General features: G+C 39.0%; 1 protein-coding gene across 4 annotated transcripts in view; it reads right to left on the minus strand.

The window, feature by feature from the left end:
* Nucleotides 1-1,104: 1,104 nt before the first annotated feature.
* Nucleotides 1,105-26,320, minus strand: part of ATG10 (autophagy related 10) — a 259,931-nt gene continuing 234,715 nt past the window's right edge. For all 4 annotated transcript variants that reach the window (XM_025292258.3, XM_006059351.4, XM_006059352.4 and 1 more), the window contains exons 6-8: nt 3,495-3,592; nt 2,724-2,839; nt 1,105-2,405 (exon numbers count right to left, since the gene is read on the minus strand). In XM_025292258.3, coding sequence (XP_025148043.3) covers nt 2,368-2,405; nt 2,724-2,839; nt 3,495-3,592 — 252 coding nt within the window. In that variant the 3' untranslated portion in view covers nt 1,105-2,367. The remainder of the gene's footprint in view (nt 2,406-2,723; nt 2,840-3,494; nt 3,593-26,320) is intronic.

Raw genomic sequence — 26,320 nt, forward strand, 5'->3', positions numbered from 1 at the left:
CCATCAAATCAGAGTGAAAAGGAGACAATTACATGCTTCTATGACTAAGTACAGTGATAGCAAAGGAGGAAGTCCCCCAGTGGGGGCTTTTGGGGTCAGACATGGTTTTGTAAAGAGTGAATCACATGGAGCAGGTTGAGAATCAGGTAGAAATATGGGGAAGGAAGCACTTCCAGGTGGGAACCAGCATAAGCAATGGTCAGATAGGCTATGGGCAGAGAAGGCGTGCCTGATCACCTGCCTGGGAAGGAGTCAGGCCAGAACTGAGGTGGGAGGGAGCAGGTATGATGCCTCAATAGGCTGATTATCCCCTCTTCACATGACTCCACAAGGCACTGTGTTGGTTACAAAGCACATTAGACATACTTACCATTTTGATCTCTGTGCCCTTGTTAGGTGAGTGGGGTTGATACTGTGGACTTTAAAAAAGAAGTGGTAACAGACTAAAAGAGATTAAGAAAATTAGCTCAAGCAATGCAGCGAGTAGCAAACCAACCTCACCATTCAGCTCTCTAGAATTCTCCCAATTTCACAGACCCAAGAGTTGGGTGGGCCTCACAAGTCACATGGCTAAGCTTCCTCATGGTGCAGATGAAGAATGTGAGGATCAGAGAGGTGAAAGGGGTTTACTAAGATCACACAGAAGTGGAGTTTAGGAGACTGGCTTGCAGCAGCTGTAACCAGTCTTGTTGCTGACTGAAGGAGCTCTGCCTTCATATTAGCTGGACAGGAAGCCCTTAGGGAAAAAACTCTCGTATTACAGAGAAAGAACTGTTACTTTGACATAACATTTTTCTAATTTTATGACTGTTGGGATAACAGTCTGTTATTTTACTGCATTCTTTTAAAAAAGGAAATTTTTATCAACCAAAAATTAAAAGTTTAAGTGAAAAAATTCTGAAAAGAAATAGAACTGCTTGAGGAGAAGGACCTGAGGAGGGTGGTCTCCACAACCTTAGAGGAGCTCTTCAGAACTTTTTTCTGCCAGTGATGAATTTTCAGATCTTTATCAATCAGAGAAAAAATATTTTAAATTAAAAAAAAAAAAAGAAACTACACACTGCTCCCAAGCTGACAGACTACTATCACCTCAGAATCTGTTCACAAAGGACAACTAATATTTCCAGATGAGTACATCATCCACATGACACATTATTACATTTTTTTTTTTAACCCCAGAAATGACATGGCTTGAGAAATGACTTGCTAAGAAATCTGTGTTTACATTAGGGAGAGTGGGGAGGAAAAATCCCTTGCAGAAGTTGAAAAGATGTTAAGTGGTAAATACCAAAATGCCCAGCAAGCATGTAAGCAGGCTCTCATACCAGCATGAATATGTGCAGCTCAGCGTTTTAAAATTTACTTTTAGCTTTTCCAGCAATTTGAATTAACCCCTTCTCTACTTCTGCTCCCTGCCTGAGAGTGCAGCCCTTAACCTAGAGACTAGCGGGGGATGGCAGGGCCCTCTGTGATTTGCCAGCAGATAATCCCCTCATGCTAACTGCTCCCCGCAAGTGGGCTGCCTCTCCAGGTGCCTCCTAGACTCCTTGCTAGCCAGTCTATTGGGTGAGACCTGGACAGTGTTAGGAAGTAAGTCTAGCTTAAAGTCCAGTTATGTGCACAGAACTGGCAAAGGCCTATTGGGAGACCAAAACAATACAAATAAATGCGGTTCAAAAGTTACATCCAGAGCAGAACTTCTTCAGGAGCAGGTACCTCAGCATCACCTGGAGGGGCAGTTCCAGCGGGTGGCAGTGCCTGTAGTTGAGAAAGAGCCTCAAATGACTCTAAAGTGTGTCCCTCACTGACAGGCACTAGTCTAGCTGCTCTAAAGAGGTGATCATGTTTTTCTCTTAGTTTAAGACCTTAGCAAGTTAAAATGAAAAACAAAACAGCAACCCCAAACCAAACTTTCCAGGGTTCATCTTAATACCTTCCTGACTATTAAACTTATTGACAGATTAGTGAATGACAATCAATTATAAGAAAGGTGACCATTTAATGAATAGTTGCTTAATACTTTCCTTAAATACTTTCTCACACACTAAGGCTCTCATTCATTTCTCACAGCGACCTTATGAGGTCTCTTGTTATTCTCAAATCAAAGATGAAGAGAACGAGCCTCAGAGACATGAGAGAAGAACCTGGAAGTGCCCTGATGATGTCATTGTTTCTATTACTGAGCTAGAGCCCTTTTTGGCTATTTTTAGTAATTTGTGTCTTTGCAGTGTTTCTTCTAAACATAGAGCATATCAGTTGCTGCAGACATTTACTTCCAAGGGGAAAAAAATCCACGTCAGAGTCTCAGTGAGCTGAAATCTCACACCATATCGGCCCCATTAAAACCAGGGCCGGCCGCATAAACTCTCAGTGTTCTTCTAAGCTTTTTCGCTCAATAGAAGAATCTGAAGAAAAAGAACAAAAGCCAAGAAAATGAAAGAAGGTTAACTGAGCAGTAAAGACTTGTTTCAAGAATATAAATTCTAAAATAAAACCACTCAGCTCTGTGGTTGGGTGAGTGTTACTATAGGAAAGTCAAGAGCTTTCTAAATGAGTGGACGCTGGTTGGTTGGAAAACTAGACAAACAAGTCAGTGTCCAGTCTGTCAGAGATGAAAGCAGACTTAATAAATGCTGGGGCCTGCAGGGGCGACATAGCCAAATGCAAAAGAGGCTCCAGGATCTTTGCAACAGGAAACGTGGCGCGCAGGCTTCTCTTTTTACCTTGTCCACTGACATTGCCTTCATCCTGGGAGGCTGCTGTGGCGTAACTCAGAGGAAGATTCAGCCCAACAGCTGGCCCTACCATGCTCAGCCACGACGTGATGTAGTTGACCTTCCTGGGAAGTAAGTGAAACACAGAAAACTCTGTTTCCATCGTGGTTGTTTGAGTGGTAGAAAATCATTTACCAACAATCAGAGAAATGAGGCTTTCTTCAAAGAAGTATGCTGGTCACTTGGAATCTCAGCATTTCCTAATGCCAATCTGTTGCTTGACAGGGACTTGGGGGCCAAAGGGGCTGAGGAGCCCCCACTAAAGCAGCTTAAGGGAGGGAGGATCAAGGCACTGATGCTCTTGACTTTCCTCAATGATTCCAGTTTGACCCAGCTGACAGCATTAGCTAAGGTAGCAGAGTGCAGTGGTGAAGAGTATGGCTCGGAGGCAAGAGTGCCTGGGTTCCCATCCCAGGTTCCACCACTCAACAAGATATGTGACCTTGGTTATTTAGGCCCTCTGTACATTAGCCTCCTCCTCTGTAAACCAGGTAAAATAATAGTACTTAGCTCACAGGGGTGTTATAGAAATCCAGTGCATTAATATATCTGAAATACTTAGAACAATGCCTAGAACACAGTAAAAAAATTCAATAAATGGTAGCCATTATTATTATTACAAAGAATATTTCTTTTTTAGTTTAGCTTTTAGAATCACATAAAAAGATTTACACTTTTAAAATAAGACTGAAGCCAATGTATCTTGATGGTATTTCTTACCTATTGATTTTTTGAGAATTCTTTAACACAGGAGTCATGAATTCACTCGTCTTGCAGGGATGAAGTACAAAAAAGGGTTGTCCAAGTATCGGATGCTCCTGGAAGAATCAGAGTTGGCCCAGGATTGCTGGCGTGAATTACTTTGAAAAAGTTAAAACCCATACACAGGTCTATTCCTTTAAGATAAAAGTTTATTTTAAATTTCAAATTACTAAAACATAAATTTTAAATTAGTAAATTAAGATATAGACTGATTCCTATTTTAAAATATAATTTATAACGCAAACATGAGAAAAAGGTCGGTGAGAAGAAATTATTTACCGATAGAGGACGGCATTCAATACAAACCGCAGATACATTTTATCTTGTTCTTTAGCTGGTGTTTCCTTTGGCCTATAATTATTCTTCAGCTTTAACTCAAGGATGTCCATGAAGTTCAGGAGTCTGACCATTTGAACAATGCATTTCATTCACCTGTTTGTCAATGGTTCAGTTCAGTTCAGTCGCTCAGTCGTGTTTGACTCTTTGTGACCCCATGGACTGCAGCATGCCAGGCCTCCCTGTCCATCACCAACTCCCAGAGTTTATTCAAACTCATGTCCATTGAGTCGGTGATGCCATCCAACCATTTCATCCTCTGTCATCCCCTTCTCCTCCCACCTTCAATCTTTCCCAGCATCAGGGTCTTTTCAAATGAGTCAGTTCTTCGCATCAGATGGCCAAAGTATTGGAGTTTCAGCTTCAGCAACAGTCAGTGGTAAGGGAATCAAAATCATTTGCGTATTTTCTTTCTTTTTCTAAGTGAGTATTTTGATTGCACCGAGCCTTCATTGCTGCACGCAGGCTTTTTCTAGCTGCGGCAAGTGGGGGCTACTCTTCATCTCAGTGCACAGGCTTGTCACTGCAGGCTTCTCTTGTGGAACGCAGTCTTGAGAGCTCGCAGGCTTCAGTAGCTATGGCACACAGGCTTAGTTGCCCCACAACATGTAGAACCTTCCTGTACTAGAGATCAAACCCACGTCCCCTGAATTGGCAGGCATATTCTTAACCACGGGGCCACCAGGGAAGTCCTCACATATTTTCTTACATAAAATTTGTCAACATGTTAATTCTTTCAGGCCTAACTGCATCCAGGCACATGACCAGTGAGTAGACAGGGTAGAGGAGAGGGTGGAAGAGGGGAATGACTGGCACTATTTAAACTGTAGGCTTCCCTGGTGGCTCAGATGGTAAAGAATCTGCCTGCAATGCAGGGGACCCAAGTTCGATCTCCAGGTTGGGAATATCCTCTGGAGAAGGGAATGGCAGCCCACTCCAGTATTCTTGTCTAGGAAACCCCATGGACAAAGAAGCCTAATGGGCTACGATCCATGGGGTGGCAAAGAGTCGGACACAACTGAGCAACTAACACTTTAATTTAAATTGTACTGCTCTTGTCTGTCTCTCTCTTTCCCTTAGTTTCTCTGCTTATCTATGTCTCTCCTTTTGTCTCTCCCAAGCTTATGGAGCTGTTTCTATGAGTTCCAAGTCCATAAGATAGAACTCCACTGCCTTTATAAGAGAATGATTGGATGTAAGATACAGGTCAGACTGCTAGCAGACTAGGGATGTAGACATCATTTGGTAAGCAATGGGGATCCCGAGATGGTTGCTATGTGGTGAGTGATCTATGCATAAATTCAACCAACTTGAAAACAGTTTTTGTTGATAAATTTATCAGTTGTTTACATTGTGCATTAGCCATTATGCCAGAGACCACAAACTCCAATACTGTTATGATCTGAATGTTTGGTTCCCACAAATTCATATGTTGAAACCCTAATGTGCAATGGTAGGAGGAGGTAGGGCCTTTGGGAAGTGCTTAGGTCATGAAAGTGAGGGTCAAGAGCCCTCAAGATGAGATGAATGCCCTTATAAAAGAGGCTTCAGAGGGCTGGCCTGTCCTCTTCTGCCATGTGAGCACACAGTGAGCAATCTGCAAGCTGGGAAAGGGCCTGATGATGGACGGCTGGAGATCTCAACCTGGTCTCAGACTTCCAGCCTCGAGAATTGTTGTATATCCCAAGATGTGACATTTTGCTATAGCAGCCCAAACAGACTAAGACAACCACCTATGAAGACCAGGAAGGTGACCTGAAGGGAAAGGCAGTTAAATGCACCAGCAGGTGACAAGGGCCACGTGGACCTGGAGAGTGTGCCCAGCCAAGCTTGTGCTTGCTACTCTGCTCCAGCCAGTTGTGCCAGGTGGAACGCACACTTGGTCTTCCCAGGTCTTTCCACTTGTCAAAATAACCTAGATTTTTATGTAAAATAAAATAATTTATTTTATTTTATTTATAAATAATCCAGATTTTTATGTAAAACCTCCTAAATTTAAATATTGGCACCATTTGTTTAAAATATGGTGCAGGCCAAATAAAACAAGCGCGTAGGCTGGATTTGGACTGAGGGCTGCCTGGCTTCTTCCCTTGGCGGCTTCTCTCCTCAGCCAGTCCGAGGAGAAGTTGAACTCAGAGCTGTTGATGGGAAGAATTACATCTTACATCCTCCACTATGTCTGTGCACAAGTGAACACCCTATCCACAATAAATAGGAGGTACAGCTCCACGTGTACGGGTGACCTTGGGTGTGAAGAGATGAGTGTGAGTGTGTGTGTGGGGGGGCAGGGCTGAGTTATTCATTGCGAGTAGGCTGGAGTATGAGTATGTCTCCCTAAAGGGGCCACTTCCAGATATCTCTGCCCAGGGTTCTGATTTACACACAGAGCTCGAGCCTCCATTCTCTTGCTCTCTCCTACCTTTCACTCCTGTTTCTAACCTGACACTGTGACTACAGCCCAGATATGTTATGCTTAGAACCAAGTCCTCATGTCCAATTTGATTCTGGCTCCCCTTACTAGCCTTAAATTAATGTTTATTAATTCATCACATATCTAGTGATCATCACTTACATACCTGCCAGGAATAGTTCTGGATCTATCAATAGTTACAGAGATCACTCTAAGATAAACCAAGTCCCTGACCCCATGGAACTTACGTTCCAGTGCAGGAGATAGCCAGTAAACACATAGAACAAATAAGTAAATAGGATAATCTAGATAATAATACGGAGAAGGCAATGGCACCCCACTCCAGTACTCTTGCCTGGAAAATCCCATGGACGGAGGAGCCTGGAAGGCTGCAGTCCATGGGATCACTGAGGGTGGCACACAACTGAGCGACTTCACTTTCACTTTCACTTTCATGCATTGGAGAAGGAAATGGCAACCCACTCCAGTGTTCTTGCCTGGAGAATCCCAGGGACGGGGGAGCCTGGTGGGCTGCCGTCTATGGGGTCGCACAGAGTCAGACACAACTGAAGCGACTTAGCAGCAGCAGATAATAATAAATGCTATGAATAAAACAAAGCAAGGTAATACAACTTTGGTGGTAATAATTCAGATTTGGTGAAAGGGAAGGCCTTACTGAAGAGGTGATCTTTAAACAGAAATCAGGATGGCAAGAAAAATCCAACTGTGCAGAGAAACTGGACAAATGCAGAGACCATAAAGGGAAATGAGTACAGGAAATGTGCAGAGGAAATGCGAAAGAATTTTAGAATTATTCTGAACTAAAAATAATTGCTGTTTATAGAGCTGGGATTTAAAAGGCTAAATTTAGTCTAAATCCTTCTTGGATTACTTGTATAGTAACCAATGGAAGAAATGAAGAGCTGTAACCAAATCTGTGAAGACACGTTTACCTTCTTTAATAAAATGAAACCAAGACCTCCAAGGACAGCACTGCATGGAACACTCATAAAGCAGAGAATCAGCTTGATCATGCAGTCTCCACTCCTCCAGGATGCATTCCCCACTTGGCAGCTCTTGATTATCATGGCCACTCCATGGGGAAACTCTCCAACTTAAACACTTGAGCCCAAGCTTCATGTAGCTGAAGTAGAATGGACTAGTCAAACAAGACTCTACTGAAAGCCTGGGAATACTGAAAGGGTAACAAACACACAGAACAACAGGGCTCTAAAAGATCCAGAGTGTTATAATATCAGGGCTTCCCTGACAGCTCAGTTGGTAAAGAATCCGCCTGCAATGCAGGAGACCCCGGTTAGATTCCTGGGTCAGGAAGATCCGCTGGAGAAGGAATAGGCTACCCACTCCAGTATTCTTGGGCTTCCCTTGTGGTTCAGCTGGTAAAGAATCTGCCCGCAATGTGAGAGACCTGGGTTTGATCCCTGGGGGTTGGGAAGATCCCCTGGAGAAGGGAAAGGTACCCACTCCAGTAATCTGGCCTGGAAAATTCTATGGACTATATAGTCCACGGGGTCACAAAGAGTGAGACACGACTGAGCGACTTTCACTTTCACAGGCCCATTTGAAGCATGGGGGACACTAGGAAGAGATCTTGGCTGGGCTCTCCCTTTCTGGCCTGCATGGTGGATGGAAGCACTCACAATCACTATGCAAGAGTGTCCTCCAAAAATCTTAACCATCCATGGTTCAGTCTCCTTGAGGAGCTGGAAACTCGCAAGAATCATGGCTTCATCACATACACAAGACCTTGCCTCTTCCTTATAATAGGTCTGTGGCCTAACTTTTATAAAACCTCCAAAGAATAACCATATCAGTATATAAGACATCTCTAAGAGATACAGAAACAAAGTTCAGCGGGTCATTTTCCAAGCAGATGTTGTCCTGTGTCACCTTGCAGCTCTGCTCATTAGATGCTGCTTAGTAAAGACCTGGACTTGAATCACATCTATTGCTCATTCCATATAGCAAGTAGATAAGAGCAGGCTTTGGATCTGTAGTTAAAAATTGAGCTAAGGCAAACCATTTAATCATTTCATATCTCTGTTTCCTTATCTGATAACTGGGACTAATGACAGCATGTACCTCATAGATTGACTGTGATCCTTCAATGAAAAAAATGCCAGAAAACCATTCAAAATAATGCCTAACATAAAATAAGCACTTAGTTGGCTATTACTACTTAATTTATTGATATTTAAATAGATAAGAATAACAACACCTAGACACCCATAATATGACTCAATTATGTTTTTATAATGCCCTACAACAAAGTCGAATTTCAATATCCAAAAATAAAAAGCTCCTATGTAGTTACGCAGCCTAGTTAAAACATCACTGACTAGTGTCTAAATGTTTAGAAACATATGATAACTAATTATAACCAAGGATAGGAAAAGTCTGAATTAGTAAAAAGTCTATGTATATATAGCAGTTAGAATTATCAATATATTGATGTGTTAGTTGCTCAGTTGTGTCCAACTCTTTGCGACCCCATGGACTGCAGCCTGCCAGTCTCCTCTATCCATGGAATTCTCCAGGCAAGAATACTGCAGTGGGTTGCCATTCCCTTCTCCAGGGGATCTTCCTGACCCAGGAATCGAACCCAGGTCTCCTGAATTGCAGGCAGATTCTTTACAATCTGAGCCACAAGGGAAGCCCAACGGTATATATAGTCACTAGAATTATCAATACATTGATAGGACAAATTAATGGAAAATAATTTAAATGAATTTAAATTAAAATAATAGCTCAGGCACTTCAAAAACACTTCAGTAATCTACAACATTTTACTCCTCACATAAAAACAGTTACATTAGTATTTAAGGTTATATGCTGATAAAATGCATGGTAATGCTTGTGCAAAACACCTTTTTAAATAATAGGGACTTTCATGCTTTGCTGAATGGCACAGATGGCAAAGAATCTGGCTGCAAAGTAGGAGACCTGGGTTTGATCCCTGGGTGGAGAAGAGAGAAGAGAATGGTTACCCACCCCAGTATTATTGCCTGGAGAATTCCAAGGACAGAGGAGCCTGGTGAGCTACAGTCTCTGGGGTAGCAAAGAGCCGGACATGACTAAGTGACTAACACTTTCACTTCATGCCTTAGAAGAGTTTTTAGAACAGCCTGGACAGTTTGTTAATGCAGGTTTAACCACCTAAGAAATTCTTTGTCTTTTATTATCATTAATAATTTGTATAATTAGACAAAATATATTTAAATGAATGTTTTTAAAAATAAAATGTTTAAATAGTATTTTAAAAATAAAAATTATATTGTTTTGGTAAGATGCTTTGGTTTGAAAAAGCCAAGCAAGGAGATGTTGATCTTGTCAGGAATTATAAAAAGGGATATTTTGTAATCTTTTGAGAAAAGTTTTATTAATAAATAACAATAGTAGTGGACTTCTAACTATAGCAGGATGACATGCTGCCAAATTGCTGCCAAGTCGCTTCAGTCGTGTCCAACTCTGTGCGACCCCATGGACTGCAGCCCACCAGGCTTCTCCGTCCATGGGATTCTCCAGGCAAGAACACTGGAGTGGGTTGCCATTTCCTTCTCCAAGCAGGATGACATAGAGGTCAACAAATCTCCTTGAAAAACAGGTATAAAACAGAACAAAATTGTCAAAAAACAATCATTTCTGGGATGTGAAAATTAACCGAAGGCAAATAAAAATTTTGATAGCTTTTTAAATTCATGAAAAGCAGCTGGAACGTCAAGTTAGACACAGAGACAGTCTGCAATCTTCTTGCCTAGAAATACTCCCATGCCAACTCCACCCCCCACCTGGCTCCACCAACAGGGAGGTTTTGTGGGAGTGGAGCTGCCAGCAGGGCTGACATGCACGTGTGCAAGGGAGATACAAGAAGGCCTGATGAAAAGCAAAAGCTGATGATGACTTGAACATTAACGAAATTTGGATGGGCTCCCAGCCCACATACATGGCCATAAATAAATGAGGGAAACCTTGTAGGCTTGAGGTATATAAGCACAACCTCTGTCTGATCGCTGGCTAACCAAGGTAAGCAGATGAAGATGGAGACCTCATGGAAACCAGGCAAGAGCATGAACATTAAGAATGAAAGACAAAATAGCGACATCAATGGCCACATTTACAGAGTAGGCAAATTTGGAAGATAAAATCTATGAAAGTTACTAAAATAAACAGGCAAAAATAATAGCAACAACAACAAAAAGGCAACCCTCAGAGGAAAATATTGGAATCCAGAATTGCTATTCTGTATTATCTAAAATGTCCTGCTGAGCTATCAGGGAAGCCCTCAAAGAAATTTATGAGACATCAAAGAATCAAAACAGATGCACACTAAGGGGAAAAAGTCCTTTAATAAAAACTGAGTCTGAGTGGGCCTGATTATTGGATTAAAAAAAATTCAAAGCAGCTATTAAAACATGTTTGAAGAACTATAGAAAACCATGATCAGAGTTAAAAGGAAAAAATTATGATAATGACTGCACATAAGTAATCTCAATCAAGGAACACAAACTATAAAAATAATCAAATAAAATTTTGGAGTTGTAAAGTATAATACAGAAGTAAAAAACTCACTAGATGGCTCAACAGTAGATATGAGATGCAATAAAAAGAATGAATGAATTGGAAGATATATTAATAGAGATTCTACAATTTGAAGAAAAAATGAAGACGAAAGAACAAATCTTCAGAGATCTGTGGGGCAATACCAAGCATATCAACAAACCTGAAGTAGGAGTCTGAAAAGGAAAGGAGAAGGAGGCAAGGAAAACATTTGAAGAAACAGTAGCTGAAAAGTTCTTAACGTTGATGAAATACATTTAATCTACAGATACAAGCAGACCAACAAACCCTAAGTAGAAATAATCAGAAATCCACACCTAGACATATTACAGTTAAATGCCTGAAAGCCAAAGATAAGAGGAAATCTTAAAAGTAGCAAGAAAGTAATAATTCATCATATAAAGAGATATAAAAATACAATAATGGCTGGTGTCTCATCAGTCCAGACAGCAGCAGAAAGATATATTCAAAGTCTTAGGGGGAAAAACCCTAGACCTGTCAATCAAGATTTCCATATCCAGCAAAACTGTCCTTTAAAAAAATGAAGGTAATATAAATACATTCCAAAGGAACAGACTGAGAGAATCCCTTGCTAATTCACTTGCCTTATACTAAAGGAAGTTCTTCAGGCAATAATACCAGAGGGTAACTGAAATCCACAGGAAAAAATAAAAAGCATCATAAATGGTAAATATAAAAGGTGAACTAAGTATTTTTTCTTCTCTTAGTTACTTTAATAGACAGGATTATGTAAGCAAAAATTATAATACTGTAGTTCCGGAGAAGGCAATGGCACCGCACTCCAGTACTCCTGCCTGGAAAATCCCATGGACGGAGAAGCCTGGTGGGCTGCAGTCCATGGGGTCGCTACGAGTCGGATACGACTGAGCGACTTCACTTTCACTTTTCACTTTCATGCATTGAAGAAGGAAATGGCAACCCACTCCAGTGTTCTTGCCTGGAGAATCCCAGGGACGGGGAAGCCTGGTGGGCTGTCGTCTATGGGGTCACACAGTCACTGAAGTGACTTAGCAGCAGCAGCAGCAGCAGTGTTGGGTTTATAACATACATAGATGTAGTATATGTGACAATTATAGCACAAAGGAAGGGAGGGAATAGAACTATATTGAACGAAGTCACAATTATTTTAGCCAAATTAAGTCAGTATTAACATATTTCTAGTGTTAGAAAGTTAGCAAGGGTATTGTTTTTGAGAGCATTTAGAACCCAAAAGAAGGCTAAGAGCCAAAGAATTGATACTTTCGAACTGTGGTGCAGTCAGAAAGCACCACTCTTGAGAGTCCCTTGGACAGCAAGGAGATCAAACTAGTCAATCATAAAGGAAATCAATTGTGAATATTCATTGGAAGGACTGGTGCTGAAGCTGAAGCTCCAATACTTTGGCCACCTGATTTGAAGAGCCAAGTCACTGGAAAAGACCCTGATGCTAGAAAAGATTGAGAATAAGAGGAGAAGGGGGCAACAGAGGATGAGATAGTTGGATAGCATCATTGACTCAATGGACATGAGTTTGAGCAAACTCAGGGAGACAGTGAAGGACAGGGAAGCCTGGTGTGTTGCACTTCATGGGGTCACAAAAAGTCGGACATGAGTTAGTGACTGAACAACAGAAGCCAAAAGGTCCTTTTTGTTGATAAATAAATCATTGAAGTATATTATTAATCACGACCACTCTTCTAGCAACATGTTAAATGTACTATATTTAATTATGTGGTTAAATAATTTATAGTTAACACCCAAATGCTTTCTCAAATCAGCTTCTCTTTTGGTAAATTAACCAAATCACTAATTACTTTTCAAATGCAGATGGAAAATAATTTTTAAAATACTCAAAATAAATTCTTGTTTATATACATAATACTACTGAATACTACAAGGCTTTGAGTTATTAAGAATATAATAATAGGTATATAATATAGAAAATAGTTTCCTCGATGTGATTAGAATTTATATATTCGTTCATTCATTCACTTAGCAAACATTAAGTCTTCTTGTCTGATAATTTATATAATGATTTAACCCTAACTAAAAGGCAAAAAATCTATAATTTTTAAATGTAGTTAATCTTCTGGATATCTTACTGTGGCAGAAGTGAAAGAATTTAAAGTTAGCCTTGTGACTTAAGCTAACACTATTTTTCAGTAACAGTCAATGAGCTGATCCTGCTAGCCAAGCAATTTTGAATTCAGACAAAGTAAGGTAGAGAATTTACAAATAATTTGAGGCATTTGATCAGTGTAGACAATCAGGATAATATTCTTCAAAAGCCATTTTTTTGCAATAGTGATTTTTTAAGGCTTATGCTATCAGGAAAGATTATCTGCATTTTCTACTTTCTCCTTCAGACAGCCAGAATCAGAGATGAAAGCATCTTAAGTTGGTTTAGGAATTATGTGTTGGAGTTTAAGAAAATCTAAAATCCTACACCTTATTTGTTTAACATACCATTTTCAGAAATGGAAGAACATCAAAACTGTCAGGATCTTTTTAGTGACATTTCTTAGATCAATTCAGAAGGTAAATTTGTGTGAAAGTGCTACCATCTGCTGTCAGTACTAATGAACTGATGCAAATCTGCACTGAGAAAAATGTCAGTGTGGAAATGCATGCAGCCAATGAACTGTGTTAGGCTTACAACTCAATAAACACTTCTACTGGAACAAAGTTCTGCTAAATGGTTTTCCATGAAAATAGAAATGATGGGTCAGATTTCTATCTCTGAAACTCCAGAGAAGTTATAGTGGCACATTCTCTTAGAAAATTTAATTTAGCAATGGTTAAATGTTTCATAAAATAAGTCTGACATGAATACTGTGAATTGGTTTCAGAACTATTAGATATGACTATCACAAGGAAATGATAATACTGCACCTTCATTCTTACATCTAATAAATATGATGAGTTACTTGGTTCATTTCTTAATTTTCTTGGCTCTCTAGGACATCACAAATATAATTTCACGTGCTAAGCTTTCATCTAGTTTCATATTCCAGACTGATCAAATTTGCCTTCCACTCTGGGTACATTCCTTAGAAATAAAGAAGGGTATCTCCCCGTTCCTTCCCCTGAAGGCTAGGAAAATGGCCAATGAACGTCTACATTATCAGGTACTGTGCTAAGAGCTTTGCAGGGTCACCTTTCCCAGTAACTCATTGAAAGTGAAAAGTGAAAGTGAATTCGCTCAGTCGTGTCTGACTCTTTGCGACCCTGTGGACTGTAGCCCACCAGGCTCCTCTGTCCATGGGATTCTCCAGGCAAGAATATTGGAGTGGGTTGCCATTTCCTTCTCCAGGGGATCTTTTTTGAGACAGGCCTTAGTATTGCCACTGTGGAGAACTAGTTCCAAGAGATTATGCCTTACGGTCATCCAAGTGAGCATCCAAAGTGCATGGCCATACACAGCACCCTCTCATCCCACTGATCAGAGCTAGTGTCAAGGATTGCCCTCTACAGTCCACTTCTTCAAATATCTATTTTTAAAATTTCAAATCAAATCCCTGTCATATGTGTCTTTTGCCGATCTTCTCTAAGTTTCTTTGTCTTCTGTTTTACTACTTTCATCATTTATTTTTATTCAGTTCAGTTCAGTTCAGTCACTCAGTCGTGTCTGACTCTTTGTGACCCCATGAACCACAGCGCGTCAGGCCTCCCTGTCCATCACCAACTCCCGGAGTCCACCCAAACCCATGTCCATCGAGTCGGTGATGCCATCCAACCATCTCATCCTCTGTCGTCCCCTTCTCCTCCTGCCTTCAATCTTTCCCAGCATCAGGGTCTTTTCAAATGAGTCAGCTCTTCACATCTGGTGGCCAAACTACTGGAGTTTCAGCTTCAACATCAGTCCTTCCAATGAACATCCAGGACTGATCTCCTTTAGGATGGACTGATTGGATCTCCTTGCAGTCCAAGGGACTCTCAAGAGTCTTCTCCAACACCACAGTTCAAAAGCATCAATTCTTCGGTGCTCAGCTTTCTTTATAGCCCAGCTCTCACATCCATACATGACCACTGGAAAAACCGTAGCCTTGACTAGATGGACCTTTGCTGGCAAAGTAGTCTCTGCTTTTTAATATGCTATCTAAGTTGGTCGTAACTTTCCTTCCAGGGAGTAAGCGTCTTTTAATTTCATGGCTGCAATCACCATCTGCAGTGATTTTGGAGCGCAGAAAAATAAAGTCAGCCACTGTTTCCACTGTTTCCCCATCTATTTGCCATGAAGTAATGGGACTGGATGCCATGATCTTTGTTTTCTGAATGTTGAGCTTTAAGCCAACTTTTTCACTCTCCTCTTTTACTTTGCCCTTCATATAATTTGTTTGGTTTTTCTTATTCATTTATATTACTTCTTGAGTATCTTTTGAGGATATTGATTCTTTCCATTCATTCAACAATCATAGTAAGCCCTGGGTCAAATGTTAGTAACACAATGGTACATAAACAGATTACCCCTGATCTTCTAGCAGTTGCTGAAATATTCAAAATATTTTTTATTTCCAGATTGCTATTTGTTGTTAAAGTTTGTTCATGATAATTTAGATACGAAATGCAATATTAAATAATTAAATCAATAATTTTTCTCCTGCTCTTTCCTTCATCATTTTTATGCTTAAAAAATCCTTTGTAGAATTAGAAAACCAGATACTTACCTATATCTATGTACAGTTTATCATGAAACGACTTGTCGTTTGCAAAGACAATTCTTTTTCTTACCTCCAGGGCTCTGACCATATACTTGTCTCTGCCTCGAACAGCCCTCCTTCATGTCTTACCTACTAATGTCCTTTGCTTCCCTATAGATCTCAGCTTTCTTTTCCCCAACCCTGAATCAGGTACCCTCCCTCTGTGTTCCCACTGCACCCATGCCCAAGTCTACTGCTTAATTCCACACTGTCTTATGCAGGAAATAGACTGTTTACAGGAATCCTCCTCTAATTTCTTGAGGGCAGAAGAAATATTCTTATTACTATTTTAACCTCAGCATCCAGTACAGTGCCTTTCGTCTGGTAGTCACTCAACAATTATTTGTAGAATTACTGCATAAACAAAGACATCCTCCTGTGCCCATGTAAACAGATACTGGCATGTGCAGCCTGTCCCATAAAGGAGAATATTTGTGCAGGAACTACCAATGACCTCTATGACTCTGTGGGAACATGAAAGAGACCGAGACATTCTCTCTCCTTGGCACAAAACCAGGGAAATCACCTCCTGTACACTTATAAGAGTCCTCAGATAAGAACTTCAGTATTTGTTTTCTGAAATATTTCCTCCAAAATATATCTAAGAACAAAGGAAAGAGTTTGAGGGCATGGTTAGGAGTAACTCTCTACATAAAAAACTTCTGTCAACTATTCAATATATTCTAAAATCTACCAGTTTCTACATAAAAATAATATCCTTTATTGTCATTTTTTAAAAGCTGATCCAAGATACATATTTTAGTTCTGTGAATTAGCCTACCCTCTGCCATACCACCTTATTCCCCTAAGTTTGTTACTCAGGCTAAGGAGCAGATCAAATACTACTAAAATATATAGTAAGATCATGCCATTCTACTTAACTCACTCCTTCATGCAATTTTGCCCATGCATTCAATAAACATCACTGAATGCCTATTGTGGGTAAGACACCATGCTAAACACTTGTCTATCTATCTATCCGTCCACCCACTCATTTATTCAAAAATATTTATAGAGCTATTCTATGCACCAGGCACTATTCTAGGCACTGGAAACATAAGCATACTTGAGACAGAAGCAAAATCTGCTCTCACAGAGTTTATATCTAGTTTGAGGTACTAGAAAGATAAAAAACAACATTCTATTATCTCAGTCCTTGAGGTTCTGTTACACACCTAGGACTGAAAGTCCCAGATTTAGGGCAGAGTTCCAAAGATAAAACAAGTTTGTCACTACTCACTTCCTTCCTTTAGGATTTCTAAAGAGAATGGAAAAGCAGATCCCCAGGGAGAACAGCAGTGTCATCTGGTCTAATGATGGGAGATGGATAACAGGACTTGTGACCCGGAAAAAGAAAAACTGGTAAGAGGGACACCTTTTGTGGAGAGATTTATTTTCCCCCATCATTTTGAAAGGAGGCCTGGGGAGGCTTCCTACTCCACAGAAAACTGTGTAGGCAGTCACAGTGGCACTGGCATAGAATGAAATGCCCCCCATTGTAGGATGGGGGGTGTCCTGAGAAAGGCGGGTAATTGCCTGAGGCCAGAAAGGAGCTCATCAGTAAACTAAAGGAAAACCATTACATAGAGGTGGCCAGACCTGAGACCCCACACATGGAGTGAAACTCATGGAATCCAGGTCTCACGAGATAGTATCACTATTAATACTGTTTTCACCCTCCAGATCTAATGCTTATTGTAGTTGTGCAACATCTATAATGCCGTGTTGAATGCTCTGCAATGGGAAACACCAAGCTGAATACAAGATGTATACATTTTCGTGACTGAGAGGGACCTTGAGTCAAATGAAACAGGCCATCTCTTCTCCTCATTTCTCTCCATGCTGTGTTAGGACATCTAATTCAAGGATTACAGAAATCACACTATAATACAACATTTAAAAGGCACAAACCCAGGAATATGGGAACTCAGAGAAAGAAAAGCTCACTTCTGATGAAGGAGAAACGAGTGGCAGAGATTTCCTGAAGATGTGGTATTTAACCTGGTACAGACCCTAGAGGATGGGCTTGGAGCATCCAAGAGGACTTGGAGCAGGGGAAGAGTGTGGCCACAGAACTGGAGACAGAGGGTGGGAAGATTTGGGAGAATGGCATTGAAACATGTAAAATATCATGTATGAAACGAGTTGCCAGTCCAGGTTCGATGCACGATACTGGATGCTTGGGGCTGGTGCACTGGGACGACCCAGAGGGATGGAATGGGGAGGGAGGAGGGAGGAGGGTTCAGGATGGGGAACACATGTATACCTGTGGCGGATTCATTTTGATATTTGGCAAAACTAATACAATTATGTAAAGTTTAAAAATAAAATAAAATTAAAAAAAAAAAAAAAAGAGGCTACTCTCAGTTTAACAGGAAGGGAATGAAGTGAGAGGCACACAGACTACCTACCATCTTTTGAATAAAACTAACAAATTTGGTAAGTTGAAGAAAAAAATGCCTATTACTTTTTGTTGTTGTCTGCTTGGGTTTCTCATTTGTTTGTTTTCTTTTCTTTGATGTGTTGTTAAATGACTGAGGCAATCCCTGTAAATTCCCAAGTATTTACTGAAGTAACCAACACTGACACAGGACAAAGAAGCAAGGTCTGAAGTTCAATCCTCTCTTATACCTTGAAGAGACAGGGAAAAGGGGGGTAAGAAGATATGTACTAGTATACACCTCTAACCCTATTAAGTGCATGAAGATACAGTTAGAAAGACAGTGAGAAAGTATTTAAAAAAAAAATGTGGAAAGAAATGAAAGTCTTGCCCAAGTACTCAAGAAAGGTCCCCAAGCTATGCTTTGCTCTAGTTGCACCTGTTGATACCTTGTGACCAATTAATTGGGAATAAAATTCTAATGGTGTCTGGGAAGGTGGATTAAAAAAAAATAGGACAGTTCATCAAATTCGTATGTTACACAGAAGCCACTAGGCTTCCTAGAATTTTTATTAAAAATTATAGACATCAGAGCAATAGTCCTCAGACACCATCTCCTCATGGCTCCAAAGGGAGTCCAGAAACGAATTCTCCTACCCCTGCGTAAATCTACAAAGGGCTCCCTCCTTAGGCTGCTAACAGCCCCAACTGCAACCCCTGGATTACAGAGTAGAGTTTTAATATATTTATAGAGTCTATGTGAGTTGTTGCTTTAAGCAACACCATTAATATGCCAGAACTCTGAGTTCTCAAACTTATTCAGTTATCAATTTGTTGTACATAATTTAATCTCTCTGTATTTTGATATGTAAATGGAAATAGCACTGCTGATACTTCACAGGGTGAAAGGAGATAACCAACACGACCATTATAAAGCTTGCTGGGGGAAAAGAGAGCTTATGCAAATGTCTATTAATTAAACAGGAACGGCTGCACAACTAGGTCAGGCATGATGATAAGACTGAACAACCCACCCCAGCCATCAGCATCAAAAGGAAGAAATGAACATTTAATCCTAATAGCACTTGTTGGTTGCATTTTATAAAGAATATTAAATTGTAACATTCTGTAACATAACACAGTAGCATATTTCAGACCATCCTCAAAGAAGTCTTTGATAGAACATAAACTTATTAGAGACAACAGCCAAAAACAAAAACACAAGCCAATTACTAATGAAGAAGTTGTAAAAAAGCTAATCAAAGCTCTCATCCAGAGAAAATGAGAAAATCTGAGCTCAGAATGATTTTGTATATTGATGAGATTTTTATATAGCATCATGGAAAGAAAAATAAAGTAGATTTAAATGACGACAAAAAGGACGTTGAGTCTCTGTTAAAAACCCTTGTTAAGTTCCATATCAATGTTTTTATTAAAATGTTCTGTTCAGTTAGAAACACCGATTTTTCAAAGATATCTGATGGGTGGTACTGGCAGTACAGAACACACTCACTCTCCTGTCTCTCTAGTCAAATCCCTGAGTGTTTGGAGGGCCACACAGAACCTTCATTCAGCCTCCACCCATTTTGTAGAAATTTGCTCACAGAGGTGTCTTATCGACCCCTCAGGCACTCAGAAATTATGGCTCCAAGACTCATGTCCAGACTCAAGAATAGAACTTAGCCTTTCCCTACCAATGCCAAGCCTGCTAAGACTAAATGCAGCACTTGAACATGAAACAACTTGCAGGCATTACATTTGTTCTATTTTTGTCTTAAAGGAAAACAATCAGGAGCCTGTGCTTTCCAAGCATTAATTCCCCCCCAACCTACATTATATAACAGTGACAATTTGGGGCTTACTAAGTTTATTTCTGGGATACTCACTAAAACAGTGACACCACTTTAGACGATGTTGAGGTTATAATAAAGTGGTGAATCAGCAATCAGAAAAGTCAAGGATTTTCAAGAACAAACTCACAAAACAGCCTAATTTATTGATAACTAGATATTAATGTCTGGCAAATATCACATAGAAAGATGTTTTTAGAGCAAAATAAAATAGCAATCTATTAGCAGAATTATTTTTTAGGGTGATGTCAAAATTTTAAAGCAACAAAAACATACAGATTAATCTTTAAGATGGATTTCTAAAATACCACAGTGCTTCTCTTTATATAATCAATATAAATTTCTATCAAAAGCACCCCCATTCATATGGTAACAGTTATTTCCTTCATGATTCTTACCCAGTTTTGATAATAAAAATACTCATTTTATTCCCAGAAGCAGACACCTGAAGCAGAGAGTGATTTAAGTTAAAATCAGTTTTTCTCTTTAGAAATGATATATGAAAGAAAATTCCTAAGAGATGTGATAAACCCATTAAAAACACCTGTTACTCATCTAATAATGAAAAATGCTAATTTAGCTACAATGAGATATTTCTCCCACTTTTTAGACTACCGTTTGAAACCAGGTAACAGAAAAATGCTACAGAAAAATAGACTACAGTATTACAAATAAACTACAGTATTACAAAATCATATTCTTCAATATAAAAATATAATCATAGATTTTTTTTTTCAGGCAATAACTATATCCTGGTATTTTGCAAACATAGGTAAGAAAGGAAAAAATGAAACATATGGGCAAGAATGGCAGTTTTTCATAGTAAAGATTAAAGATTTTTTATATTAAAAATATAAGCAACTTAATAATGTTAAGAGAAAAAAAATTACACTCTAGTCCGATTTCTTGACCAAACATTTCTCCATAGTAACTTGTCGGAATCTTAAAAACTAATTTTTATAGTTTGGATCTAGCTCTGTATTTTCTAGACAATAAAGTCTAGGACCCCCAAAAAGAGTCTAAAATTGAAAAAGAAAATTGGTACCAGGAAATACACACACTTTCCACATGAACTCAAGAGTGAATCTGGATTTAAAGACTGAGCACTGAGCTCACCATTATTTCCTCCCCATGGTCTTTCAGACCAGCAAAGTCAATAAATCTCATGACTGCTTCAGACTAGGTCATCTTCGACTCCTTCTTTTCCTTCCTCTTAAAGTTGATTTCTTCTCAATTTCATTGATATCTACCTACCCACCATTCTATCATTCAAAGTTATGTATACAGTGAATATATAATTTTATGATTCAATTTTCCCTTTATCTCTTAACATTATTTCATATAATGAAATACATTCCTATATTTTGCATAATCCTCATAACTTCACTTATAGCTATAAAACATTCCATCTGACTAATATATCATTATAGATATTCCACTGTGAGACATTTAGATTATTTTTCACGTTTATATTGTTATAAATTGTGTGCATGTATGTGCGTAAAATAAAATTTCAGGAAGGAGTAAAAAACAGTGAGGATATTTACATGGCTATTGATCTGTATTATCACATTTCCCTCCAAAATGATTAAACTAATTAATATTTCCACCAATACACACTGCTCCACTACTCTCTCACTGTTTCAAGTAGCACTGTCCTAATGTTACAAATTAAACCATCCTTTGAAATATTTCACAAAAACATCACAGATGCTACAAAGACTTGAAGCAATCAGCTTAGGCTTTATGCCACTTTTGACTTGGCAATAGGATGCAGCCTTTGGGAATTACTGACTTGATTCAGGAGAGCATATGGAAGAAGACTTAGGGCTCAGAATGGGGTTGGGTAACTCTCTTGAGGGTTTGTAAACACATCATGTCCCTGGATGATGCTTTTCCAAATTGGCTGAGGGAGGGTCAGCAGCTTTTGAGGAGTGGTGTGCCAACGCCTGAGCTCTCAGAGCGGGCTTGGCATTATCCGAACTGAGTCTCCAGCAAGTTGGTACTTGGGTCTCAGAGGGTCATGAAAATAGGCCAGCAGAAATCACATTAACTAAACCTTATGCTCTCCTCAGATTCTGTGCCAATTGGTATAAATATGGCTACAGTATTATCATATCACTCTTCTAAGAGCTCTACTTTCCTTGGCAAGGGTCTGGAAGATAATGTTAAGTGAGAAAACCAGCATGCAAAATTGTACATTCATTATGGTTACAACTATGAATATGATGACATGAAACTTACCCAGGAAGAAAATGGCATCTAAAACTTTCATTTTGAGGCATGGCATGAAATAAGAATGAAAACTAAAACTGTGCATATCAAATTGATACAAATATAATTGAAAGTATGCACACCTGAGGGCATACACCATTTCTTCAACACTTAACTATTTTTACATAGGAAACAGCCCATGTGTAGCAAGTTCCTCATAAGGGGGCCATTCATTCTTTCCTGTCCTAGCTGGTACTCCTCCAGAAGCAGTAACAGTTGCCTTTTCCAGCATGAAGTAAAATTCACAGAGCCTGGATCCAACAGTACAGCCTCCCCATTTCTGCCTCAACAGGATCCAGTCTGACAGAGCACCTTCCATAAGTAGATCAAATGACAAACCCAGCTCCCCCTTCAAGGCAGGGGCTCTCTCCCAGGCATTACTAATCAACCTGGGAGCACAAATGTGCAACCTCCACACTGACCTACTGTGAAGCACCAGTGATACTCAGCCAAACCGGTCTACACAGAAACTGAATTTCTACCAGAAGAGTATCAAAATTCTAGAATTTTACTTTCCAAACTTGATTAGGATGATATTGTAATATTTTTAAACCTATATTCTTAATATCTAGTATTCAGAAAACATAAATTATAAAGGTAATTTTATACATCTGCTTTCACTTAACACCATTACTCTGATTTATAGTGTTTTATTCCAGTGACTGATGTTTTTGCTTGCACACACCTACATTTTAAAAATATATATCTACAAACCCCAAGGCACAAAGTTGTCCTCTAAAATTTTTCATTAAATAGTTGCAAAGGATATAATTTCCAGTATATTTTAAATATGAACAATTTTAAAAACATACTATTTTACTTAAGCATTCAATGTTAAATAATACAATTGTCACTCTCCTAAAAGCATTCAATCAAAAATAAATGCCCCAGTGTTATTGACGATTCCTATCATCATTCATTTTAAAAATATATGAACAAATGGATATTTTATATTTTTCTCCTTGAATTCATCTTCATTCTGCTTCACTCAAAGAACTTTTATCCTAATGTATATTTTATGGTTAAAAGCTTTTTATTGATCACATTCTTGTAAACAAAAAATAGAAAGAAAAAAAATAGAGAGAAAGGAGTTTATTTTCCAAAATTTCCTGTGACCATTTTGCTCTAGGTATCAACTAAAATGTATGATTGAGTTGTCATTATAATTATTAGTAGCACTCAGTTGAGCAAAGCAAAATATTATAAAATTTGATAAACATATAAAGTGAAATATTTTTTGAAATCATAGGTCAACAACATCAGTTTGTACTATAGGTCATACTTTTTTTTTATATATGTGTTTGAATTTACTTAATTCTCACAATACCCTTATTATTATTATCCCCATTTTATAGACGTAGAAGCTGAGGTTGAAAAAGCTTAGACTCCTCAAGGTCTCAGAGCCTGTATCCACAATGCTCCCTGGTCCTACAGTCCAGGGACTTGGCGACAGTTCAGTGTTCCTGACTCTTAAAAATATGGGTTGGGTCCTGGAGAGTGAAGCAACACGCTCGTGGTAAAGGATGGGGTGTGCTGTATGCCTCTGTCATTCACAGTGGGACAAAGGCAAAAGGGGGAGGTAGGGGAGGAAAATCTCCATAAGGAGCTTTCAGGCAGATGAATTTTATGAGAGCATACATAATGGAAGTAGAAGATCTGGAAATTAATTCCTGTATACCCACATATACTTTGGGATGACTTCACATCCACTCAGGGGTACATATACTCCAGTTTGAATGCTATTGGTCCACTCAATCTCTGACACAATAAAAATTAGAGAAGGTTTTGTGAAACATTTGGAATGCCTTTGAAACAAAATTTAATTAAAATTTAAATTATTTTAACCCTTGAATTTTATTTTAAAATGGCAGTTAATTTTCATAATTTGGAAGGACACAAATGCTAAAATGTTATAGGAGAGTAATAAGCATAACTATAATCCACATGATAGGTTTATAATGATTAGATGTAATGCATGAAAAGATAGCAGGTCAGTAATAGAGCCATGCATCAAATGCTCCTCTCAAAATCTTTATTTGCATTTCTATTACTGAAATCATTTCCTAATAATGAAGTTGCCATGAGAGAAGCTCCATTACTAAGGAATCACTGTTACAGAAACAACATTATTAAAGCATTGCTATGTACAGGAACTTTTATTAGGATGATACAAGTTATATATCATTGTAATAAAGCTTCCATTATAATCCTAATTGCATAAAGCTGTGTTTGAGTATAGCAATGCTAGAGCTATAGGACTTTTAATAAAGTATCAAAATAATGCTTTGGTAATAGGATTGTTTAGAATACTAATACTTCAGGGAAGGCTCAACTGACTAATGGATGATGTTTATGTTGCTGATTATACACGCTCTACCAAGAATTAAAAAGAAAAAAAGTGAAAAGAACCTTCATGTACCTAGTAGCATGCAGTGTGGAAATGTATGTTTTGTTTTGAGGCATACATACCAGCTCTCTTTGCTATAACAGCTCAGCATATCCAATTCATTTACTGATACAAGGCAGCAAGTTACCAAATAGATACTTGTAACTGTGATAATTAAGAACTTTAATGCTCATATCTATGAAGATCTGGTAATCAAAAAAAATTAGCAGCACAACTACATATACCCAAAGACATGTACACAGGCACATCTTAGGATCTGCCTGCTAAAAGAACCACTGGAGAAATGTGAGGTTTTGGTGGAGACAGAAAGAGAAGGACAGAGACAGAGTTAAATACCAATTAGATAATGTGACAGAGACAGAATTAAATACCAATTAGATAATGTGAAGAACTGACTCATTGGAAAAGACCCTGATGCTGGGAAAGATTAAAGGCAGGAGGAGAAGGGGATGACAGAGGATGAGATGGTTGGATGGCATCACTGACTCGATGGACATGAGTTTGAGCAAGCTTTGGGAGTTGGTGATGGACAGGGAAGCCTGGCATGCTGCAGTTCATGGGGTAGCAAAGAGTGGGACGTGAATGAGCGACTGAACTGACTGAATTAGATAACTCCATATATCAACAATTTCAACAATATAGTGATCCTTCTGAGTTATATAGAAGTTAGAGTTCAGACTTAAGTTCACACCAGAAAATTTCTGCAGATTCTTTCAAATGTTTGGTTTGCATTTGCTCAAATGAAGCCAAATAGTGTGCTGTTCCCTCTAGAAGCATATCTAATATCTACCACCAGAGACCGCCAAAGAGCCATCCAATCACCCGTAGGCTCGGAGATGCTCTTTAACATACTTGCTGTGTGAAAATCATAGCATGGAGGGCACCCAACTGAGACTGGCTTCAGCATAGAAGAAGGCAGCAGAGACCCTGAAGAGTGGCTCTGCCACAGCCATATCAGATAATGGGACCAAGGTATTTTGGTTTTGAGACTACTTATGGCAGCTGAATTGACTTGAAATCTGCATGGAAAGCAAAAGTGCTTTCATCTTTGAAGACAGTGTCTCCTTTCCATAGGTCCCTCTTGACCTCTGCCTCCCAGATGTGCTGAACTACAAACAGTTGGGTGGGAATTAACTTAGCGCCCAGGAGGTTTATTTTCCTTACTGACTCAGGTGATCAAGATCAAATATGAACCTTGCCCTAAGGCCTTCATATTATCTCAGGGTAAGCTACAATATTTGTTTGTTTTACTGTATGGTCAGCTGGAATGTGTTATTTTTCAGAATTCTAATATTCTCTCATTAAATATGATCAACCGAAAATAATTTGAACTGAGACAACGAGCGACTTGTCTATTTCTAAAACACCTACAAAAGTTGAAGTCTCTTGACTTTGGAGTCTGTGACATTAAGAGAGCGAAAGGGCTTAGTTATTCAACTGGTCAACTAAATGCCTGCAACAACAGAGGTACCCAAAATATCTGAAGACATTTCAGCTTCCATGAATTTGACTGGAATGTCAAATCAGGTAATTCAGAAAGAAACTATCTGAATTTCAGCATTCAGATGAGTTGGCAGTTCACGATTCACTACTGTTCTTATTTTTCACATCTTTCCAATTAGGCCTTGCAAGGAAAGTCTAAGTTCTCATTGTGACAGGAATAGAGTTCTTACACGAAAGCCTTACATCAACGTGGTAAAGACTCAAGAGGCTTGAATAAATAAATGTTCATTGATTGATTTCTTTGGAAACTGATTTGAACTTCACTACCTCCCATTTCCCCAGCTTCTCCACAAATGTTTCATCAGTATTCCCCAAAGCACAGCTGTCCTTTAAAACATCTCCTCTC

The sequence above is a fragment of the Bubalus bubalis genome, chromosome 9 (assembly GCF_019923935.1).
Source record: "Bubalus bubalis isolate 160015118507 breed Murrah chromosome 9, NDDB_SH_1, whole genome shotgun sequence".
NCBI lineage: Eukaryota > Metazoa > Chordata > Mammalia > Artiodactyla > Bovidae > Bubalus > Bubalus bubalis.